Source organism: Musca autumnalis, unplaced genomic scaffold, assembly GCF_047663935.1.
Source record: "Musca autumnalis isolate F117 unplaced genomic scaffold, ASM4766393v1 scaffold_4, whole genome shotgun sequence".
NCBI lineage: Eukaryota > Metazoa > Arthropoda > Insecta > Diptera > Muscidae > Musca > Musca autumnalis.
This window is the reverse complement of record NW_027411977.1, coordinates 4,087,016-4,107,352: the sequence shown is the minus strand read 5'-3', so window position 1 is coordinate 4,107,352 and position 20,337 is coordinate 4,087,016. Positions and strand designations below refer to the sequence as shown.

Sequence of the window (20,337 nt, the reverse complement as noted above, 5' to 3'; positions counted from 1 at the left end):
ACACTATAATTTGTTTGCCTGTAGTCTTCGGAGAAATTTGAAAAACTAACAAGAGTAGACAAAACGTTGTGCACCATGACAATGCGAGCTCTCACACAAAACGTGGAATTTAATTGGGAAACCCGCCGAACAGCCCCGATGTTTTTTTTTACTCCCGCACATCAAAAAAAGGCGTGGTCAAAATTTTTCGTCAACAGAAAGGGCTGTTAAAGCGTTTAAAACCGATGTTTTCGAAGTGGAAAAAGTGCTTCGACAAATGGTTTGATCGAATGTAAAAGTTAATAAATAATACTAAAGAATATGGTAACATGGGGCGGCTTCGTCAGTGGGGCGCCTTCGCCAGCACTGATTTTCTTGGTAATTATAACTGCTACAGAAATGCCGATAAAGGGAAAATTGTGAGATTAACGAAGATCTTTCATCTCCCAAAATTGGCTTTCCAACAAATATATGATTGCTGATGCACGCGGTTTAATGTTTTTGGGGTATTGCGAAAAATATTCATGGTAGGTATATTTTGTGATATCTTGTATACCTTTTGTGATATCAAAATAATATTTTATACCGTTAATAGACAACTACTGAAGAATATAAATCCAAATAATTTGCATGATAAAAGTAATTATAAATGTCAATATATTCATATTATGAACTATGTAAGGGGTGGGTCGGCTACGCCATGATAGGGGTTTTGTGGGTTAATGTGAGAAATATGTCAGGGTTAACTTAAATTGTTTATGCTATTGATATACCACGCTATAATGTGAAGTTGAAATCAAATATTGTGCTAAACCTATCTAATTTGGCAAAAATTTCATTTTTATGCCTAAATTCAAGGTACTTACTTCAACTAACGGCTAGAATATGTTTCTTTTTGTAAATTTTTGAATCATTTTTGAGAAACATGTTCCTTTTATGCATAATGTTGATATTTGGTGAGAAAGTATAAATGCCAGTTTTAGAGTCCATTGGTATATGTCCTATGTCGATGGCGAAGCTACCCCATGGGTGGGGAGGCCTCGCCACTTTTTAGAATTTTGTAAATTCTCAAAAATAATATTTTAAAAACAACATTATAATCATTTATATATCTAATATTCTTACCAAAATTATATTTGGAAAAACTTTAATGATGTCGATATGAGAACATTTTGAACAAAAACGTGGCGAAGGCGCCCCATGTTACCATATATTTGATGACAAATATTCGCGTTTTCCTTACTTTACTTTAGCGGTGATTTTTGAGATTAAAAAAACTTGCGATTTCCCGAAAGATGAAAGAGATCAGAAAAGAAGAACAAAAAAAGAGGAAAAAAATTTTCTATAAATTCTTCCTGACCATGTACGTATACACAATAATTATGCAATTATATTAAAACGTATACCACACAATGACGTAACCCACAAAATCAAAACTTTACAGGAGAAGCAAAAACGTTATAAAATGAAAAACTGTTTTATGGAATATAATTCTTAATGAGGGCGAGTATTCGGGATATTATCAATCCTATACAAATGGGAGCAATAAATGAAAACAAAACAGCGGAAATCTTTGTTTTGGGATACGTCATGACAACAAAATCTGCATTTTCCGAAATGCCATTTCTTGAATAGGGTCGCTGTTTTTGAACGTGGAAACTTGAAAAATTTCCAGAGCATGTATTTTAACTTCATGTATCAGATCCCATCAAAAAACTAATTTCGATTTGCGTGTGGGTTTCGTCTTCGGGCATTTTTGATGACGATATGTATGTATCTGCCCAGCAAAATTTATTTGAAGTAACGATTGCATAGGTTTTTTGAAGCAGTCCAGCGGAGTCATGAAAAATGCTTTCCGTTCTTCACATTTTGACAATGTCCGGGTTGAATCCATTTCATAACATTTTCACATTTTAGCAATATTTACGTTTATAATAAATCAACGTTTATAAAATCATTAATAACATAAAAAAAATAATTTATTTTATGGTATTTTAATTATTTTTAACAAAAATAATATTTAAAAAAACTCTAACGGTGTCGATATGAGAACATTTTCAATAACAAGTAAAAAAGTATCAGTCTGCTTGTCCGACAGAAATATACCCTCAGCCTGTGTATATTGAAACAAATTTTTCCCAAAAAAACGTATGTATTTAGAGTGTTTTAAACATTTTGGGCATATGAAACGACAAAAATGTTGATTAGGATTAAAGAGCAAAAGTTTTGCGGAGAAAATACATCGGCCTGATTGCTCAAGAAGTGTGGATTTGCCCCCGAGAAAAACTTTTACCTTCGTAATTGAGGCAGCGAATGCAAGTTGCTTCAACAAAAATCATAGTGATTCGATAGCAGGACTTAAAGTGAACTTATCCGAAACTTTGTTTGGGAGGTACTGGAGGAAGTGGACAAATATAGTCCATATTTGAACCTGATTTATATCTGGTAAATATATTAGGATGTGTAAAGTATGGACCAATTCGGCCACTCCCTTCAAAAGTTACCGTACGAACAATTTTTCCGAACATTTTTGAACTTTTGTGGAGGAGGTACCTGAAGAAGTGGGCCGATATGGCTTATCGTCGAATTTAAACTATGTTTGGACAAAATATTAAGAAGGCCAAATTTTTGACCGAATCGGCAGATCCATTCGAAAGTTATCTTGCGCTCCATCCACTACACACGGTGTTGTAGGGGCTTTTTGCATCTTTCAGGATATTTTCTCAGGAAGTATGGACTTGCCCCTGATGAAACTTGTACCGTCGTATGGGAGGCAATGAATACAAGTTGTTGCAACAAAAATCAAAGCGATTCGAGAGCTCGAGCCCGAAGGAGTGGACCGATTGAGTCCATTTTGGAACCTCATCTAAGTTTAGTAGAAATTTCACGATGTGCAAAGTATGGGTCAAATCGGTTACTTCCTTCAAGAGTTATCGTGCGCTCAAATTTTCCGAACATTTTCGAACTTTTGTGGGGGAGGTACCGAAAGGAGTGGACCGATATAGCGCATCTTCGAACTTAAACTAAATTTGGGCAAAAAATTACGAAAGCCAAATTTTGGATCAAATGGGTTCATCCGTTCGAGAGTTATCGTGCGTTCCAGCCAGCCAGACAGACGGACGGGCATTGCTCAATCGACTCCAAATTGTCTGAAACACGTTTCGCCCAACCATTATTTCGATGAGGCACATTTTGCCCGTATGAAATTGTATATACCCTCGTTAGCATAAATGCTGAGGGTATAAAAATGAAGGCGCCCTATGTTGCCAAATTTCTCCGTTTTCGTCATACACCAGAGCAAACAACATGGTTTTTGAACGCTTTTACAGCTCATACGCATAGTTCCATGATTTGTCACCGTCATCCATCTTATAAACGGCTTTTTACGCACCGGGATCATATTTTGTTGGAATTTCTTGTACCGATCAATAGGGAATCCAATGAGAAAAACCCCATTTTCATGCAATATCGAATGTTAGTTGCTGGAATAATTGCCCAAGGATGCCTATATATCACGGTATATAACATGGCGAACATGTGACGGTGCTATAGGTTGATCCTTTATCGATATACACAGATTTAATTTGATCAATATACGGCAAGAGATTATCCACGTCGAAAGTTGTGAAAAATGATCGCACGAAAATGTTCACAAATAAATTCCATTTTTTGTTTTGCAAAGTGATTTTTCAATGTCACTGTAAACAACTCAACACGCGGTCGTATGTCAAACAGTACCGAGAACGGTTATTCTAAAAATGTCAGACTTTTAAAATTAATTTTAATTAAGGCTGTTAATGCAAATTAAGACTGCCTGCCGTCTGTCTAGGCTATTACACCTGAGGTTTTAAATATTTCGATCAGATAATTATTTACTTCTAGTTTTTTGTGGCTTTTATTTTAAATAGCTTCGTTAGTCTAGGTTAATCCATTTCGTCCCGAGACATTTTTTATTTATTTTTTAATATAAAAGTACTTCTTAGCGTAATAAGTACCAGCAGATGTCAAAAATCTATTAAAAAAATTCCGAGTTTTCGTTTTCCCGGAAAATGGTGTTCGAAATTTCGAACACTGGCGCTTACCCTGTATGTGTAGAAGTAAAAAAATGATTTTGAATGAAAAAATAGTTGAAGACTTGTACTGAGTCTTATATGGGCCAATAAAACTTTTCCCCGGAAATGTGTCAGCACTGGTCCATGTTTTGGATTACCCCCTCAGAACGGTACCTCCCGATTTTCGGAGGTTTTCAGGGATTTAGCTGCTACAGGATGTTTTTAACACGAATGACCAAAATATCACCAACACTTTAACTTCCACCTTTACCCCACGTTGTGTCCAAGTGTACATGACGATGGCATCATGACTAGAGACCCTTTCGTTATTAGAATATAACCCATTTCCGTAACCCTTTTAGCTTCCATATACAGCAATTAACTATTAACTAAAATATCAAAATGAAAACGAATACAAGGTTCCACCAAGCCACACATTCACATAGCTACTATTTCATTTGTATTCCTTTTTCGAATACAAATGAACATACATACACATGTACATACGAACACACATAAACATGGAGAACTACTACTAAAAATTCATATAGAAATGAAAAGTTTTTCGGAAGAAACATGTGCTGATTTTTAATGAAATTAATGTACATAGGGAAAAACTGGTGCACAAACACGGCAACATTTCAACTCCTGTCAGTCCAAACCCATCCATGACAACTGAAACGATCAAAAAATTAAATATGGCATTTAACAGAAATTCTCAATTCGAAATTTCGAATCATTTAAGTGATGTGTGTAGAAAAGTTTGTGTGTTGCTTGTTCATTCGGGATGGATTATACAACGGGGTATATATTTCATATTAAGTACACAGAAATTATGCGGTCCTTATCCCGATAAAGATTTGTGATATGGATAAGCATGTATGCATATTCGGTAGTGATAAGAACTGATGATGGATGGATAAAATGTCATCAATATATGTAAAATATTCAGGACTCAATAAAAAACATCGCACCCTAACTACATAATTTGAATATTGGAATAGACAATATCTTGGAAAATGTATAGTATTAGGAATAAAAGAATATATTTCTTCAGACGAACATAAATTGATAAAGACTAACGATTAGTTTTCTCGTCCCTTATATTGCCCCTAAATCAGTTTTTTGTAATTCTACAGATTTCTTCATTGTATAGCAAACTTTTTTGTGTCTAAATAAAAATGTGTTAAATTGCTGCAAATTATTCATTTCCTTAACAAAGTAAAAGAAATAATCTTTGCACCACTGTGCGTTTGTTAGTATCCGTTGATCAATTTACTGACTATAGACTCATCATAAATACTTTTCACATAAAAATATCCTCCCCAATACAAACAAAATATTACCATGAAAATTGATTTCCGCTTAAAAATTTTCAACAAATTCTGAAAAAAGAGGAAATCGATTTTGTGCGATTTTGATTGGGTAAGAGAGTAAGCATTTGATGTGTGTTTTTGTGTTGGTAAACTGACAAGCGTTCTAAATGTGTTGTTAGTGATTTAAATAAAAACTAATCAACGGTATGATGATGTTGTTCCTTTTTTGGGAATTTAGATAAAAAAGACGATGATAAAAGAATTGAGAGTAGATATTAAAAACATAAACGGATATGGAGAAAATTAAAATGTGAAATAACTGAAATGGACTGAAAAGGACGCCAACGCAATGTATGCGACCATCGGAGATTTAGTTTCAAATTGAATATGAAATTAAAATGCGGAAAACAGAGGAAACGCCGATGAATAAATAATGCACAAAAAATACGTTTCCAAATGAGCGAATTTCAATGGGGAGAAAAAACGGAATAACCGACAACACTGAATATTAAAGTAGCGCCAATGGTTGTGATTTAGAAATGATTTAAAAAACGCATTTATATTTGTTGTGGTCTAAAAACTGCAAATAAATAAATACTAAGAACTATTTTATTCTGTTAAGTGCAAATATGAATTTTTTTTGTTTGTTTGTGAAAATGTATCTATAAATTCGATCAAAGTTGATAATATTTAACAAACTTAAATTTAGGTAATAATATTTTCCTAAAATTTTTTTAAACGACTTCTATGAGCAAATGTCAATAATTCTAATAAAGCATTTTCATGTTTTCTTTTAAATAAAACTCAAATTTCGGCAATTTCAAATAATGGATAAGTTTGCATATATATCACTGTGCAACACGAAATGAGAAGACACATGTCTGGCAGTTTTTCCCTATCTCATCAACTTTCGCGGTTATAGGCCTCCAAAGGTTTGAGGCTTTGATGTAGAAAGGGTCATTTAGTCAGGACTATATCTTCCAAACCGTTAGGAAAATTGAATTTAACTCAGAGGCAAAGTTGTAGCTCTTGTCTTAAATAACAAAAATTGTAAAAACATATAATCCATCAAGCTTCATCTGAAAGGTCAAAATCGCCATGGTCAAATTTATTTTAAAATTTTTCTCAAGTTTTGTTATACAGCCTTCAAACCGATCAAATTTGAAGCAAGCAACCAAATACAAAAATGTACCTAAGATCTCAATAAACATCTTTCTAGAATAGACGAACTCTGTAGAAATAGATCTTAATGGTCAAAATAGCAAAACAATTGGGATTTGTATGCTCTTTTCTAGGATTCTGCTCCATAGATATTAAACCGCTCAAAATTCAAGAAAACAATCAACCACAATAGCGTAGCAAAGTCATCAATAAACAACTTTTTGGAATATGCGAAATGTCTATGAACGCTTCTTAGTGGTAAAAAAAGCAAAAATCGTTTGAAAATATCCAGTTTTTATACTTTTTTCTCCGACACTGGTCCAAAGATACGCAACCGCCCAAAAATTAAGGATAACGTCAACCACAAAAATGTACCTAAGATTTCAATAAACAACTTTTTAGAACATTTGAAGATTCTAGGAATGATTCTTAGGACTGAAATTCACGAACAATTAAATTTTTTTAACATTCCCCCTGCTCAGGGTTGGAAATAACAAACTGTTAAAAAATCAAGGAAATTCGAAAGGTTTGTTATTTCTGACCTGAGCAGGAAAGAATGATCTAAAATTATCGAATTTTGAGCTTGAAGAATCGTTCCTAGAATCTTCATTTGTGCTAAAATTTTTTTTTGTTGAAATTTAAGGTAAATTTTTGTAGTTGACTGTATCCTTAATTTTTGGGCGGTTGCGTATCTTTGGACCAGAGTCGGTGAAAAAAGTATAAAAATTAAATATTTTCAAAAGTGTTTTGCTATTTTTACCATTAAGAACCGTTCATAGACATTTCGCATGTTCCAAAAAGTTGTTTACTGGCGCCTTAGCTACGCTATTGTGGTTGATTGTTTTCTTGAATTTTGAAGGGTTTAGTATATATGGAGCAAAAACCGAGAAAAGAGTATAAAAATCGCAATTGTTTTGCTATTTTGACCATTAAGATCCGTTTCTACAGAGTTCGTCTATTCTAGAAAGATGTTTATTGAGATCTTAGGTACATTTTTGTAGTTGGTTGTTTGACTCAAATTTGATCGGTTTGATAGCTGTATAACAAAACTTGAGAAAAAATTTAAAAGATATTTGACCATGGCGATTTTGATCTTGCAGATCAAGTTTGATGGATTATATGTGTTCACAATTTTTGTTCTTTGAGACAAGAGCTACAACTTTGCCTCTGAGATAAATTCAAATTTCCTAACGGTTTGGAAGATATAGTCCTGACTAAATGACCCCTTTTACATCAAAGCCTCAAACCTTTGGAAGCCTTTAACCGCGAAAGTTGATGAGATAGGGAAAAATGGCGAGACATGTGTCTTCTCATTTTTGGTGTTCTATCACACTGCGGTGTCAGAATAGTACGAATTTCCAAAAATCCAGCCTTATTTCCCTCCTATACACCAACAGCAACCCACACTCACAATTTCAAGTTTCTAGCTTCAGCGGTTTCATCTGGGCGTTGATCTTTCAGTCACTCACTTATCACTAACCTCATATATTTATTAAGATTTTATATTGACGATTTTGACCTTAAAGATGAAGATTGAAGGATTTTATGTGTTCACAAAGCTAGAATTTTGCCTAGAGCTTTGGAAAACGCCGGGAAACTCATCTTCTTTTTTACTTAATTTTCTCGTCTCGGAAATCAACATTTAATTTTTATGAATCTCTTGAATAATGAGTTATTTCTTGAATTCAAAAATGTTTTCAAATCTTCTTATTGAAGGTTTTCATCAATATCTGAACATTTTCGCAAATTTTATGGAAAGTTATTCGATTATGAACTATACTTACAACTCTGTTTCAACTATAGTTTTGCAATAGATAAACTGCTTTAACATGACACAATATATTTTATTAATTAAATAATATTAATATAATATATGGTGGCATGTTTCTCCAAGACGATTCGAATCTAAATTCGTTCGAAGTTTGCTAGTAAAAATTTCTGTTTTTGAAAAAGTTTTATTTGACGACTTTTGATTTGGGTGTTTGGTACTAATCAGAACAAATTAGGTTTGGAGTCGGCTTACAGAAACAGGTTATAATTATTAAATACGGATTTTAGCGCTTTTTTAGTGTTGAAATAAATATATCGAAGAGAGAAAAGCCGGAAAGGTTCAGCAAAGATTCAGCAATTAATAAAAAAATTAAATCGTGAACTGCGAAGTTGAATAAAAAGAAATTGAAAATTCTTGTTACCTCCGCAATTTTGCCCACAAGGCTTTCTCGTTTTTGTCTTCCTAACCATTTTCGTCTACATATAGAGGCATTTTATCTGGAAATTCTTTTAAGCTTGTTTTTCTTCTACTTGGAAGCTATTGTTGCAAACATAAAGTGTCGTAATTAAAATTGTTTACAAACAATTTTCTGAAGCCTTTCCACCTGGCTAACCACCAGCCACCTACCCTTCTTTGACTTAAGGTTAGATATAAACAAAAAAGATAACCCTGCAGGATAACAAAAACTCTTTTGTCTTTGAACAAACCTAGAAATTAAAACATTAAAAGTTGTCAATCAGTGACGGGACAAGAGTTGACGAGAAAATTCAATAACAGAAACGTACTTCCATAACTTTTTGCTGATTTGAAACATCAGCCAAAGTCCTTTGTGATGAAAATGTGTACAAGCGAAATGGCTCCCCAGCATAGGTAGGACCATGCTTTGATACTGATATTTGACATTTGCCACATACGTGCATGTTAACATTTCTCGTTTCCTTTTCATTAGCAAATATTTTCATAGTATTTAAGGAAATAAAAACAAAACGGGACTTTCCACAGTCTCCCAACAACACCACTTGTCTACGGTTAAAAATTACAAAAACATTGAAGCGAAATGAAAATAGATAGCATATGTAAATTGGTGGATAGGTGGTTGAGAGGGGGAGAGGAGGGGGACATGAGAAGTGCATATTATGCATATTTGAAAGAGTTGTTGTCTTTACCTTTTTACCATCTATTTCGTGTGTACCTTGAGCTAAAACTTTATCTACACTCGCTGGATCACTGAATGTTATGAAGCCGAATCCTCTGAAACGATAAAAAATAGAATAAAACAACGGTTAAAATAAAAACGTCCAAAGTTAGTTTCGTTAGCGAAAACAAAGTATTCGAGTGTAATGTCAATATTATTATTTATTGTGTAAATATTTAAAAAAAGAAACGGAAAAGCTAAAAAGCCATGGAAAAGAGTTTTAAATGTATATAAACAGAGATTAACTAAATGACAGGAGCAAACGTTAATTGCAGTTGGAAAAATTGCAAATGACACTGCCAACCAAGTGCACACAGAGCATCAAGCGAGCACCAGTCAACTTAGTGAGGGGTAACATGAACTGGGGATTATTTCCGCTTATTAATTTCTGTTTGGATTTCAATTGTTTAAATATGAGTTCATTTATATTGCTCGCTGTTATTAAGTAAATGGTTGAAAAATGTCACTTGAACTTTAATGAACTTTGCAATTGATATGGTGTGCTGCAGGTACATAAATACATGAAATATTTATATGAGTGATTAATATCTAAATATCTTCAACATCCTGCTGGAAAATGTTATACGAAAGGGAAACGGCAAAAGAAGTGGCACAATCTACACCAATAGCCACATGTTACTTGCTTATGCTGATGATATAGACATCATGAAGCAAGCAGTAACTGATACCTTTATGAAGGTCGAAGGAGAATCTGCTAAATTGGGTCTGGCGGTAAACGGCGGGAAGACTAAGTTGATAGTGTCGACGCGCAATGCGTCCATTGAGCTCGGACCAACTGTTGAAGTTGGTTCCTATAATTTTGAGGTAGTAAACGACTTCGTATACCTCGGCACCGCCGTAAACACAACTAACGACATCAGTTGTAAAATAAAACAAGTAAAATTATCAGTCGGCTTTGCCGACAGATATATACCTTCAGCCTGTGTATATTGAAGCAATTTTTTCCAAAATACGTATGTATTTAGGGGGTTTTAAAAATGTTGGGCATTTGAACAGACAATAATGTTGATTAGGATTAAAGATCAAAAGTTTTGCTGAGGAATACTAAAAGGAATGGATCGACATTGACCGTTATGGAAGTGGATCTCCAGCCGCAACATATGGTGCCACAGGGGATTTTTACACTCTTCGGGCTGTATGCGCAAGAAGTATGGACTTGCCCCTAAAAAAATTGTTACCATCGTAAATGAGGCAGCGAATGCAAGTTGCTTCAACAAAAATCAAAGTGATTCGATATCAGGTCTTAAAGTGAACTTATCCGAAATTTTGTGTGGGAGGTACCGGATAGAGTGGACAAATATAGTCCATATTTGAACCAGATCTATATCTGGTAGATATATTAGGATGTGTAAAGTATAGACCAAGTCGGCCACTCCCTTCAAGAGTTACCGTACGAACAATTTTTCCGAACATTTTTGAACTTTTGTGGGGGAGGTACCTGAAATAGTGGACCGATATGGCTTATCTTCAAACTTAAACTATGTTTGGACAAAATATTACTAAGACCCTATTTTGGACCGAATCGGCAGATCCGTTCGAGAGTTATCGTGCGCTCCAACCCCCTTACACGGTGTCATAGGGGTTTTTTGCAACTTTCATGCTATTTTCTCAGGAAGTATGGACTTGCCCCTGATGAAACTTATACCGTCGTATGGAGGGCAATGAATACAAGTTGATAAAACAAAAATCAAAGCAATTCGAAAGATGGCCCTAAACTGAATTTTTCCGAAATTTTGTGTGGGAGGTACCCGAAGGAGTGGACCTATTGAGACCATATTGGAACCTTATATTACTCTGGTAGAAGGTTTACACTATACAAAGTATGGACCAAATCGGTCACTCCCTGCAAGTGTTATCGTGCGCACAAACTTTCCGAACATTTTCGAACTTTTGTGGGGGAGGTACCGGAAGGAGTGGACCGATGTAGCTCATCTTCGAACTTAAACTAAGTTTGGGAAAAATATTACGAAAGCCAAAATTTGAACCGAATCGGTTCATTCGTTCGAGAGTTATCGTGCGCTCCAGCCAGCAGGACAGACAGACGGACGGACATGGCTAGATCGACTCCAAATTGTCTGAAACACATTTCGTCCAAACATACTTGGGGTCTGAAACCATTATTTCAGTGAGGCACATTTTAATCGTATCAAAGTGTATATACCCTCCTTAGCCTAAAGGCTGAGGGTATAAAGAAGAATTGTATTGGCCAACAGATGCTAATTTGACTTAAGTAAGCAGTATAAAAACAAAGCCACATCTCGTCAAACAAAAATAACGCTTTACAAAACACAGATACTACCCTTGCTGATGTATGGTTCCGGCACCTTGGTACTTGCGCCAGCAGACGTGGCTGTGCTTGGTGTGTTTGAGAGAAAAATTCTTCGAAAGATCTACGGACCAATCTGCGTTGACGGTGAATATCGGCGTCGCATGAACCACGAGCTGTATCTGCTATACAACGACGTCAGCATAGTTAATCGTATCGGGATGCAAAGATTGCGTTGGCTAGAATAAGCGATGATGAACCCGCTAAAAAGGCGTATAAATACGGGCCGCTTGGCGGTACACGCACAATTGGTAGACCAAGGAATAGATGGCGCAAACAAGTGGATGAAGAGATGAAAAGGCGCGGTATTCCAAAAAGCGAAGCACTAAACAGAGAGAAATGGGTATCTTTTCTTAGTTCGGCCTATGGAACAAATGTTCTGTAATGGGCCAGCTAAATAAGTAGTAAGTAAGATTAATATCTAAATGTTTTTTTTTTTCACGTCTGCCTATATACTATAATAGAATAATTAAAATTTTCAAATATTTCGGAAGTTCTCGTAAACTACAAATTGAGAGCGAAGACCGCATTAGTTCTCCGGCGCCAAACCTGCTGGTGTCAATAACATCCTCCCATCCAAGCCAAAGTGATAGTCCCTTGTTCACTGTCCTGGATCAAAAAGATAAAAGTAATGTCACACAAACTAACGTATGAGATCATTCATAAGTAGATTTGTTTATACAACCGATGCCATCAACTGGAACTACATAGTGAACTAGATCGTTGAATTGAAGTAGATTGGCACAACTCTAGAAAGAGGACAATGGAAGTGACTTTATTCACGCTTGTCAACTCAGCGATACCTGACTATTGCGAAATTTGCAAGGACTCATCCGACAACATACATTGCAAGACGCTTTGTTATAAGCTCAAAGCTGTCGTCCCACAAAGCAGTAACGGTGTGTCACCAGCCTTCCGCTAGGGCATTGAAATCCCAGTCTCTAGAAAAATGGAGCATCCACTTTGACGGAAAACACGTAGAGAGCGTTCAATATCAGACCGTGCTAATCAATAATGAGTCTATAGGAATTACCTGTGAGTGTCAAATGTGATGATTATCACCGATACAATAAGCGTGTATACCAGCTAAATTACGGGCGTTGTAGTTCGACTGCAGCAAATATTCGAAGAATGGGGTCACCACAGGGGTTCCCTCAATCAGCAAACATCAAGTACTTTCATCAATTTAAAGCCGCCTTTGCCAATGCTGAGATTAAGGCAACTGGTGGCTGCAGAGACCACATGAAGTTTCTCTTCCGTCGCTTTACAGAGAGGATTGAGATCCCCTGTAATGCACGCTGGAACTTCCGTGCCATTCTAGCTCTTCTTGCTTTTATTCTTATGCCTAAAACCAGAAACAGATTGCGTAAAATTTGTTCATCATTTCTTATGTATGGACTGATAATTGGGTTAGTCGTGATTTGTTCTGCGCTGGAGAGTTTAAAAATCTATCTGTATCTCCGAATGACTGACCAAAACTCTCAAATGCTTAAAGCTCTCCAATAAGCATTGGCCGAAGCAACAATTGTTGTGATCGCCAAAGCTATGGAAAACTTATACAAATTCTGTCGAAAAAAGACAGCCTCTCACTGAGATTTATCCTTTCTTGTGTCTTTGTTACAGATCAGCTTACAGTGAATTCAACAAATTGACCAAAAATGATAGATTTTAAAATCTGATTATCCCGAGGGTGTTTGTCAGTTCTCCTACCGGGCGCGTCCCCACCGGCGGATAGGGGGAGGTGGATGGTCGGGCTACTCTATCATTTACGAGGGAAATCACTTGTGACATGACCCGACCACCTACCTCTGGAACCTCTGAGGTTCCCGCGGACAAAAAACTGACTACAGGGGTGTTCCCCTAAAACAAAAAACAAACATGGAGGACAAAGAAGGAATAAAAGTTACGGTGCAGGGCCTAAATAACCCAGTACCGGCGGGGAATAGTGATCTGGCTGCGAGTCACACCTCGTCGTCATCAAGAGATCGTGAGCAAACATCTCCCACAGATGTGGGTGCCTTGGCATCTGTGGTCGGCGGTACTGCTACAAGCACGCAACCGAAAGGTAAAAAAGATGAGGAGAAAGGGAAGCAAAGGGAGAGTTTAATCTGGACCCAGCCATCCGAGGATGGGAGCGACCCTGACTCCGAATCAGACAGCAGTTGCAAAATCAACACCACCGTTGTGGAGAAGCCCGTTAACGAGGAGGTCCACAAGATGGTAGAAGAGGTAAGCATATCTAAACTTACAACGGAGAAAAAAGTTCGGTGGACTGGAGCCCAGAGACGTAGGTACCAGAGGATCCAGGCACAGCTAAACAAAAAACAGCGGGCCGCACCAAAAGAGATCAACAATCCCTCCACTTCCTCGGAAGCGGCGAAGAGGATTAGATCTCCAGAGGAAGAAAATACCGCCAAACCAAGTAAGAAGAAAATGAGCTTCCCACCATCAAATGCCCCAAGCAATTCCTCTCAAAACCCACGCGAATGAGACTGCACAAAGAACCCTTCGACGGAGGGCGAAAAGGAGTGCTCGAGCACGAAGAAGGTGAGCGCGACCGCGGAATCCTCTGGAAGTACCAAGGGCTCTGATAAGAGGCCCAGGGCCTTCCAGAAGAGGAAGATGGGCGCAGAGACTGGCTCGGAGCCGCCATCTACTTACGCCAAGGTGGCCAGGAAGAACTACAGGAACGAGAGGTGCTATGCAGTGATCGATACCAGTAGAGGGTCCGGCAGATTTCCTAAAGAACATCAGCAGGCCATCGAAAATATGGTCAGCGATAAAATACTGGAACACATTCTAAAGAGTTGGCCAATAAAAATAGTCAGCAGCGAGCTCAAAGGGGACCTCTTAGTATACCACTTGGGACCGCACGCGAACCCGGCCGCTCTCGAGGAAGTCATCAACAGTGTGACAACTCCTTGGGAAGGCGGCAAATTGAAGCTGGTGAGGAAGGATGAGATACCTTATCTGACTAAAGCGACGGTTTACGTCAAAGGGTATGGCTGCAAGTTCGAGACAGAACGCATGCTCGAGGTCTTTGGCAAGCAAAATGAGACCTTGGAAGTGAAGAGGTGGGAAGTCTTCCACAGGGAGGAGAAAGAGGATGGCACTCTCCTTGTGGTTGGAATTGAATAGGGGTAACGAGATAGCCAACTCCTTGGCAAGGCAAGCCAGAGAGCAAGCTACGATAAGCCTAGATAATGCTAAGCCTTTAAAAGCGTCGCGTCTAGAGTTAAAAGCATGGGCAGAAAACGCCCATACATCCCTCTGGAATACTGAAGAGAAAGGGAAAAATACAAAAATCCTCTGGGGAAACCCAGACGAGGATAAAACAAAGGAACATAAAATAAAAGGAAAATAAAAATAAACTTATGACCTCAAGCTCAAATAACACCTTTATTTATCAATTCGTTAAAGTGTCGAATAACTTAAAAATTAAATTTTACAATCTTTTTGTGTGTGGGATTTTTATCGAATATAATTTATCTAATATTAAATATAAACTCATAAATATATTATACATCCCCAAAGGAACCAATGAGTGCACAATTTTCGAGTCTGTGGAAAAGATTTACATGGCTTAAATACTCAGGAAACGTCGCCAAAATGACGCTAAATGGTAATTTTGCTACCGTTGTAAATGAGATGTCGAGTGCTAGGCAGTGATATGAGGTTATAAGAAAGTCATTATCTCTCTTAAGATACATGTGCGAACCTTTACCGCTACAGCGCATCGCTAGTAAAGCATATATCCCTCATCATGATATGGGACCTACTTTTTATAGTCAATTTCGAGCGGCTTTTCTTAACACATCATTCATACTCTGAAAATGTCCTCAAATTACGTTGAGAGATATTTATGTCGCAGTCCCGTGTGCTTGCCTTTACAACCAAACAAGAAATTTAAAGCAATTTAGACCAATTGATTAAAAAAATTTGCCAGTTCATTGTGGTGGCTAAAAAATGAATCGTAAAAAATTCGTATCGAAGCTAAATCAAAGCTCGGTTATGCATATTTGGCCGAGAATCCAATTGAAATTTCACAAATTTCTGTAGGATTAGTTTTTTAGCTACAATAATGAACTGGTATCGTTTTTTTTTCAGCGATTGGCCTTTAGAAAATTTTCGTAGAAATGCACCTTTGGCCCCATAAAAATTACTATGGATACAAAGATCCCACGGGTGGCATGGGTTAACGTTAACCGATTGCCATAAAATTGCATGTACCTATAAGGTTTTTGGTTTTTTTAAAGGTTTTTCTTATTTTCAAAACATTAAGTAAAACGGGTTTAAATATAACTTTAGCAAAAGTTAAAACTATATTCGAAATGAAAATATTTGTACCAAATATGACAGTTTTATTGTATTTGTTTCTCTTTATTTATGCAATTATTTTGCTTTGAATGAAATCCACATAAATCCATTTATTCTAATAGAAGAAAAAAAATAAAGGACAAGAATTTTCGTTGTTCAAAAAATAATTACTTTAATTTAAAGTTTCCTCTTTGGCAAAGGCATTTTTCTTCCTTATTTCTTGCAAAGAATCATCCACTGTTGTCTGCATTTATTTGTTGTTTGGCCCTTTTGTGGATCTTCCACTTCTGTCGGCTTACTCCGTCTTTCGTCTTTGGTTTGAGTCTTTCATTCGTTCATTACATTTTATTATTATTTTTATGTAAAGCAATTTCGAAGAAGATAAAAATCTATTTAGTTTTTCCACAAAATTTTCTTCATTCATAAATACTTATGCACATTTTGTGCAAATGCACTCACAAACACTCAAATAATCGTGCACATACAGACAAACAGACCATACTTGCACTTATGGGTGTTTGTAGAACAAAACATTCGCTCTCGGAAAAATCCTTGTGAATATTTTCCCTTGTTGATACAACAACTACTACTTATGGAAGTGTTCTTGCGAGCAGGCAAAATGCTAAAGAAATGGAAAATATTTTGAAATAAAAATACAAAAAAAAACTTTCGTAAAAGTCGATTTCCATTGATCCTATGTTGTGTATTCTAATAATGTACAAATTTATAAGATTTAGTAAGAATAGTTTGTACTCACTGCAAATATACCATACTACATGGTAGTGCTGCAAACGACTTGATTCGTTCACATGTTTATTCTATCTACTGTAGTGCATCGCAACTAGACATATATATAGTTTTGCAATGCAGAAAATAAAAGAAAAGCCAGTCGAAAGCAAAAGGAAATCAAAATCATTTTCGGAGCTGTATTAAAATCAAATTTCTTTTGGTGAAATCTCAGTTGGAACATTAACAATAACAAATGCATGAGCAACTCATGCTGCAATTGGAATAAGAAAACCATATGCGAAGCACAATTATCATGAACAGTGGGTACATAAATGGGTAAAATGTGACTAATAGTACACATTTCGGCAGTATACAATGTTTGTTATATAAATTTAAAACACTGTAGCGCATACAATGTTCCAAATTATCCTTTAACAACTTGCACTTATAAATAAGAGATGATATTTTGTAGTGCAGCCGGAGCTTTACTATTCGACAATGAATTCATAAATGAATGTTTGGTATGTTTGAAGATGGTTATACACATATGTATGTGCACTCAGATGTATGCCATCATTAACTTTTAGAGCTGTCATTTCAGATACTTTTCAGTCAGTTATTACTTAAACATAAGGTGCGATCGTATAGCAAATTATGTTTCGAGCTTAAAAGGTTTTATATTATAAAGTATTTTTTTTTTATTTATAATATAAAACATTTTAAGCTGTATTCATTTCTTTTACTTATAGCAATGTTTACTCATACACTCCTCGTCAGTAGAATAGAACACATACTTTTTTGTTAATGTTCGCTTATTTATCCCAAAACGAATGAATCTTCGTTTTTAATTTTGTGGGGATTTAAAGTCTATGATGTTTCGTATCAAACACAGAAAAAATTATGTTTCTAGCTTTTCGCAAAATGATTTTCTGATCAATTTTCAGATAGTACTATGAAAAATAGACATTTATTTTTGGTCATCAGGATAGAACAGTCACTTTATTTTCGCGAATTGTTGAGATATTAACGCCGAAATTTCTTTCAGTCGATAAAACAAGGCTTTCTAATCATTTTCCACCAAAGAAAACCTAAAAATTATTCCGCGGACACCGAAATAACAGCGTTAAAGGGTTTAATTTGACAGATATTTGAAACATCTCGGAATATCAATAGGAGTCGCGCAGTTATGTCATATTTCTTCACAATAAGATAGAATATGAAACAGACAAGCTCGACGGATACAATCGAGTGCTTCGGATGCTGATAAGATGGAACATTTTCAAAATAATTATGAAAACGTCAAATTTTCTCATAAAAACCATGATGTTTTGATCAATAAAACGGGTTTTCCGCGAACAAGTCTGCCGTTTAAAGGTTTGGAAATATGCTCCACATTTAGAAAAAAATAATCTGATATGAAAACAACCGCTATTTTAATACACTGAGGGAAATTTTAGCTCATTTTCAAATTGAACACACCCTTTGGACTTTCAATTTTACATGTGTTCTTATTTTGGTGTCCGCGACTGTTCTCAACAGTGTTATGCTCCAATATTAATGGACCAGATTATGCTCTCCATACCGGATTTTACGAATTAGTAGTTTTTTTAACTGAACTCGCAAATGTAAAAGACCCGTTTTCGCGGAAAAACACAGTCATGGAAATTGAGGTTTTAGGTTTCGTATGTTGTTTTAAAAAGTACTAAAATTTCTCTCAATGTATGAAAATAACGGTTGTTTTCGTATCAGATTATCTTCCTTCAACGCTGGAGCATATTTCCAAACCGTTGAACGGCAGACTTGTTCGCGGAAAAACCGTTTTATTGAACAAAACGTCATGGTTTTTATGAGAAATTTTGAAGCTTTTCATAATTATTTTGAAAATGTTCCATCTTATCAGCATCCGAAGCACTCGATTGTATCCGTCGAGCTTGTCTGTGTTATATTCTATCTTATTGTGAAGAAATATGACATAAATGCGCGACTCCTATTGATATTCCGAGATGTTTCAAATATCTGTCAAATTAAACCCTTTAACGCTGTTATTTCGGTGTCCGCGGAATAATTTTTAGGTTTTCTTTGGTGGAAAATGATTAGAAAGCCTTGTTTTATCGACTAAAAGAAATTTCGGCGTTAATATCTCAAAAATTCGCGAAAATAAAGTGACTGTTCTATCCTGATGACCAAAAATAAATGTCTATTTTTCATAGTACTATCTGAAAATTGATCAAAAAATCATTTCGCGAAAAGCTAGAATCATAATTTTTTCTGTGCTTGATACGGAACATCATAGACTTTAAATCCCCACAAAATTAAAAATAAAGATTCATTCGTTTTGGGATAAATAAGCTAACATTAACAAAAATTTAGGTGTTCTATTCTACTGACGTGGAGTGTATGTGTGTTCCAGTAAAACATAAACTTGTAAAAGTTTTCAAATCAATAAAGGGAAAACTAGAAATTCCAAAAATGGTTGATTATAGCAGACTCTGGAAGAGAGCAATTAAAATTTCTTTCGGAGTTGAAAGTCCATGAAGAGAATATTATGGACCTGGAAGGACAAAAACATATGTTAACATGCTTATCAGAAACGGAAACTTAACACGAAGTTGAGAAGAGCATGAAGTTACGAATCGTATCTTAGCTTCCTTCCTCGATATATAACTTTTTCAGATGTAATTGGAAACCTTCCAGTTGTAATTCGTAACATTTCATTTGTAATTCGATTATTCCATTTGTAATTCGAAACAATTCAGTTGTTATTCCAGAATTCCATTTGTAATTGAATTTATTCCATTTGTAATTCGAAACAATTCAATTATCATTCGAGTAATTCGAATTATTTCATTTGTAATTCGAATTACTGTATTTGTAATTTGAACTATTCCATTTGTAATACGAATTATTTCATTTGTAATTCGAATTATTCTATTGTAAATTCAAAAACATATAGCTCGATTAATTAAATTAACAAGTAAAAAAGTATCAGTCGGCTTGGCCGACAGTGATATACCCTCAGCATGTGTATATTGAAACTATAATTGTTCCACAAACACAAACATCCCATACGGGACAAGAGAAGTCTCCCTCATATCAATGAGTGCACCCCGATTCATATTAGCTCAATGATATATTGAAACTATTTTTTCACAAAAAACGTATGTATTTAGAAGGTTTTAAAAATTGTGGACGTATAAACCGACAAAAATGATTATTAGATTAAAGTGCAGAGGAAATACTTAAAAGAATGGATCAACATTGACCATTATGGAAGTCGATCTCCAGCCACTACATATGGTGCCATAGGGAGGTTTTACTCCCTTCGGGCTGTTTGCTTAAGAAGTGTGGATTTACCCCTGAAAAAACTCGTGCGCACAAATTTTCCGAACATTTTCGAACTTTTGTGGGGGAGGTACCGGAAGGACTGGACCGATATTGCCCATCTTCGAACTTAAACTAAGTTTGGGCAA

At 35.8% G+C, this 20,337-nt stretch overlaps 1 protein-coding gene across 8 annotated transcripts in view; it reads right to left on the bottom strand.

Annotated features, from left to right (window-relative positions):
• Rbp6 (RNA-binding protein 6) overlaps positions 1 to 20,337 on the bottom strand; it is a 965,414-nt gene that overhangs the window by 551,977 nt on the left and 393,100 nt on the right. For all 8 annotated transcript variants that reach the window (XM_073984491.1, XM_073984486.1, XM_073984492.1 and 5 more), the window contains exon 5: positions 9,446 to 9,530. In XM_073984491.1, the coding sequence (XP_073840592.1) occupies positions 9,446 to 9,530 (85 nt within the window). The remainder of the gene's footprint in view (positions 1 to 9,445; positions 9,531 to 20,337) is intronic.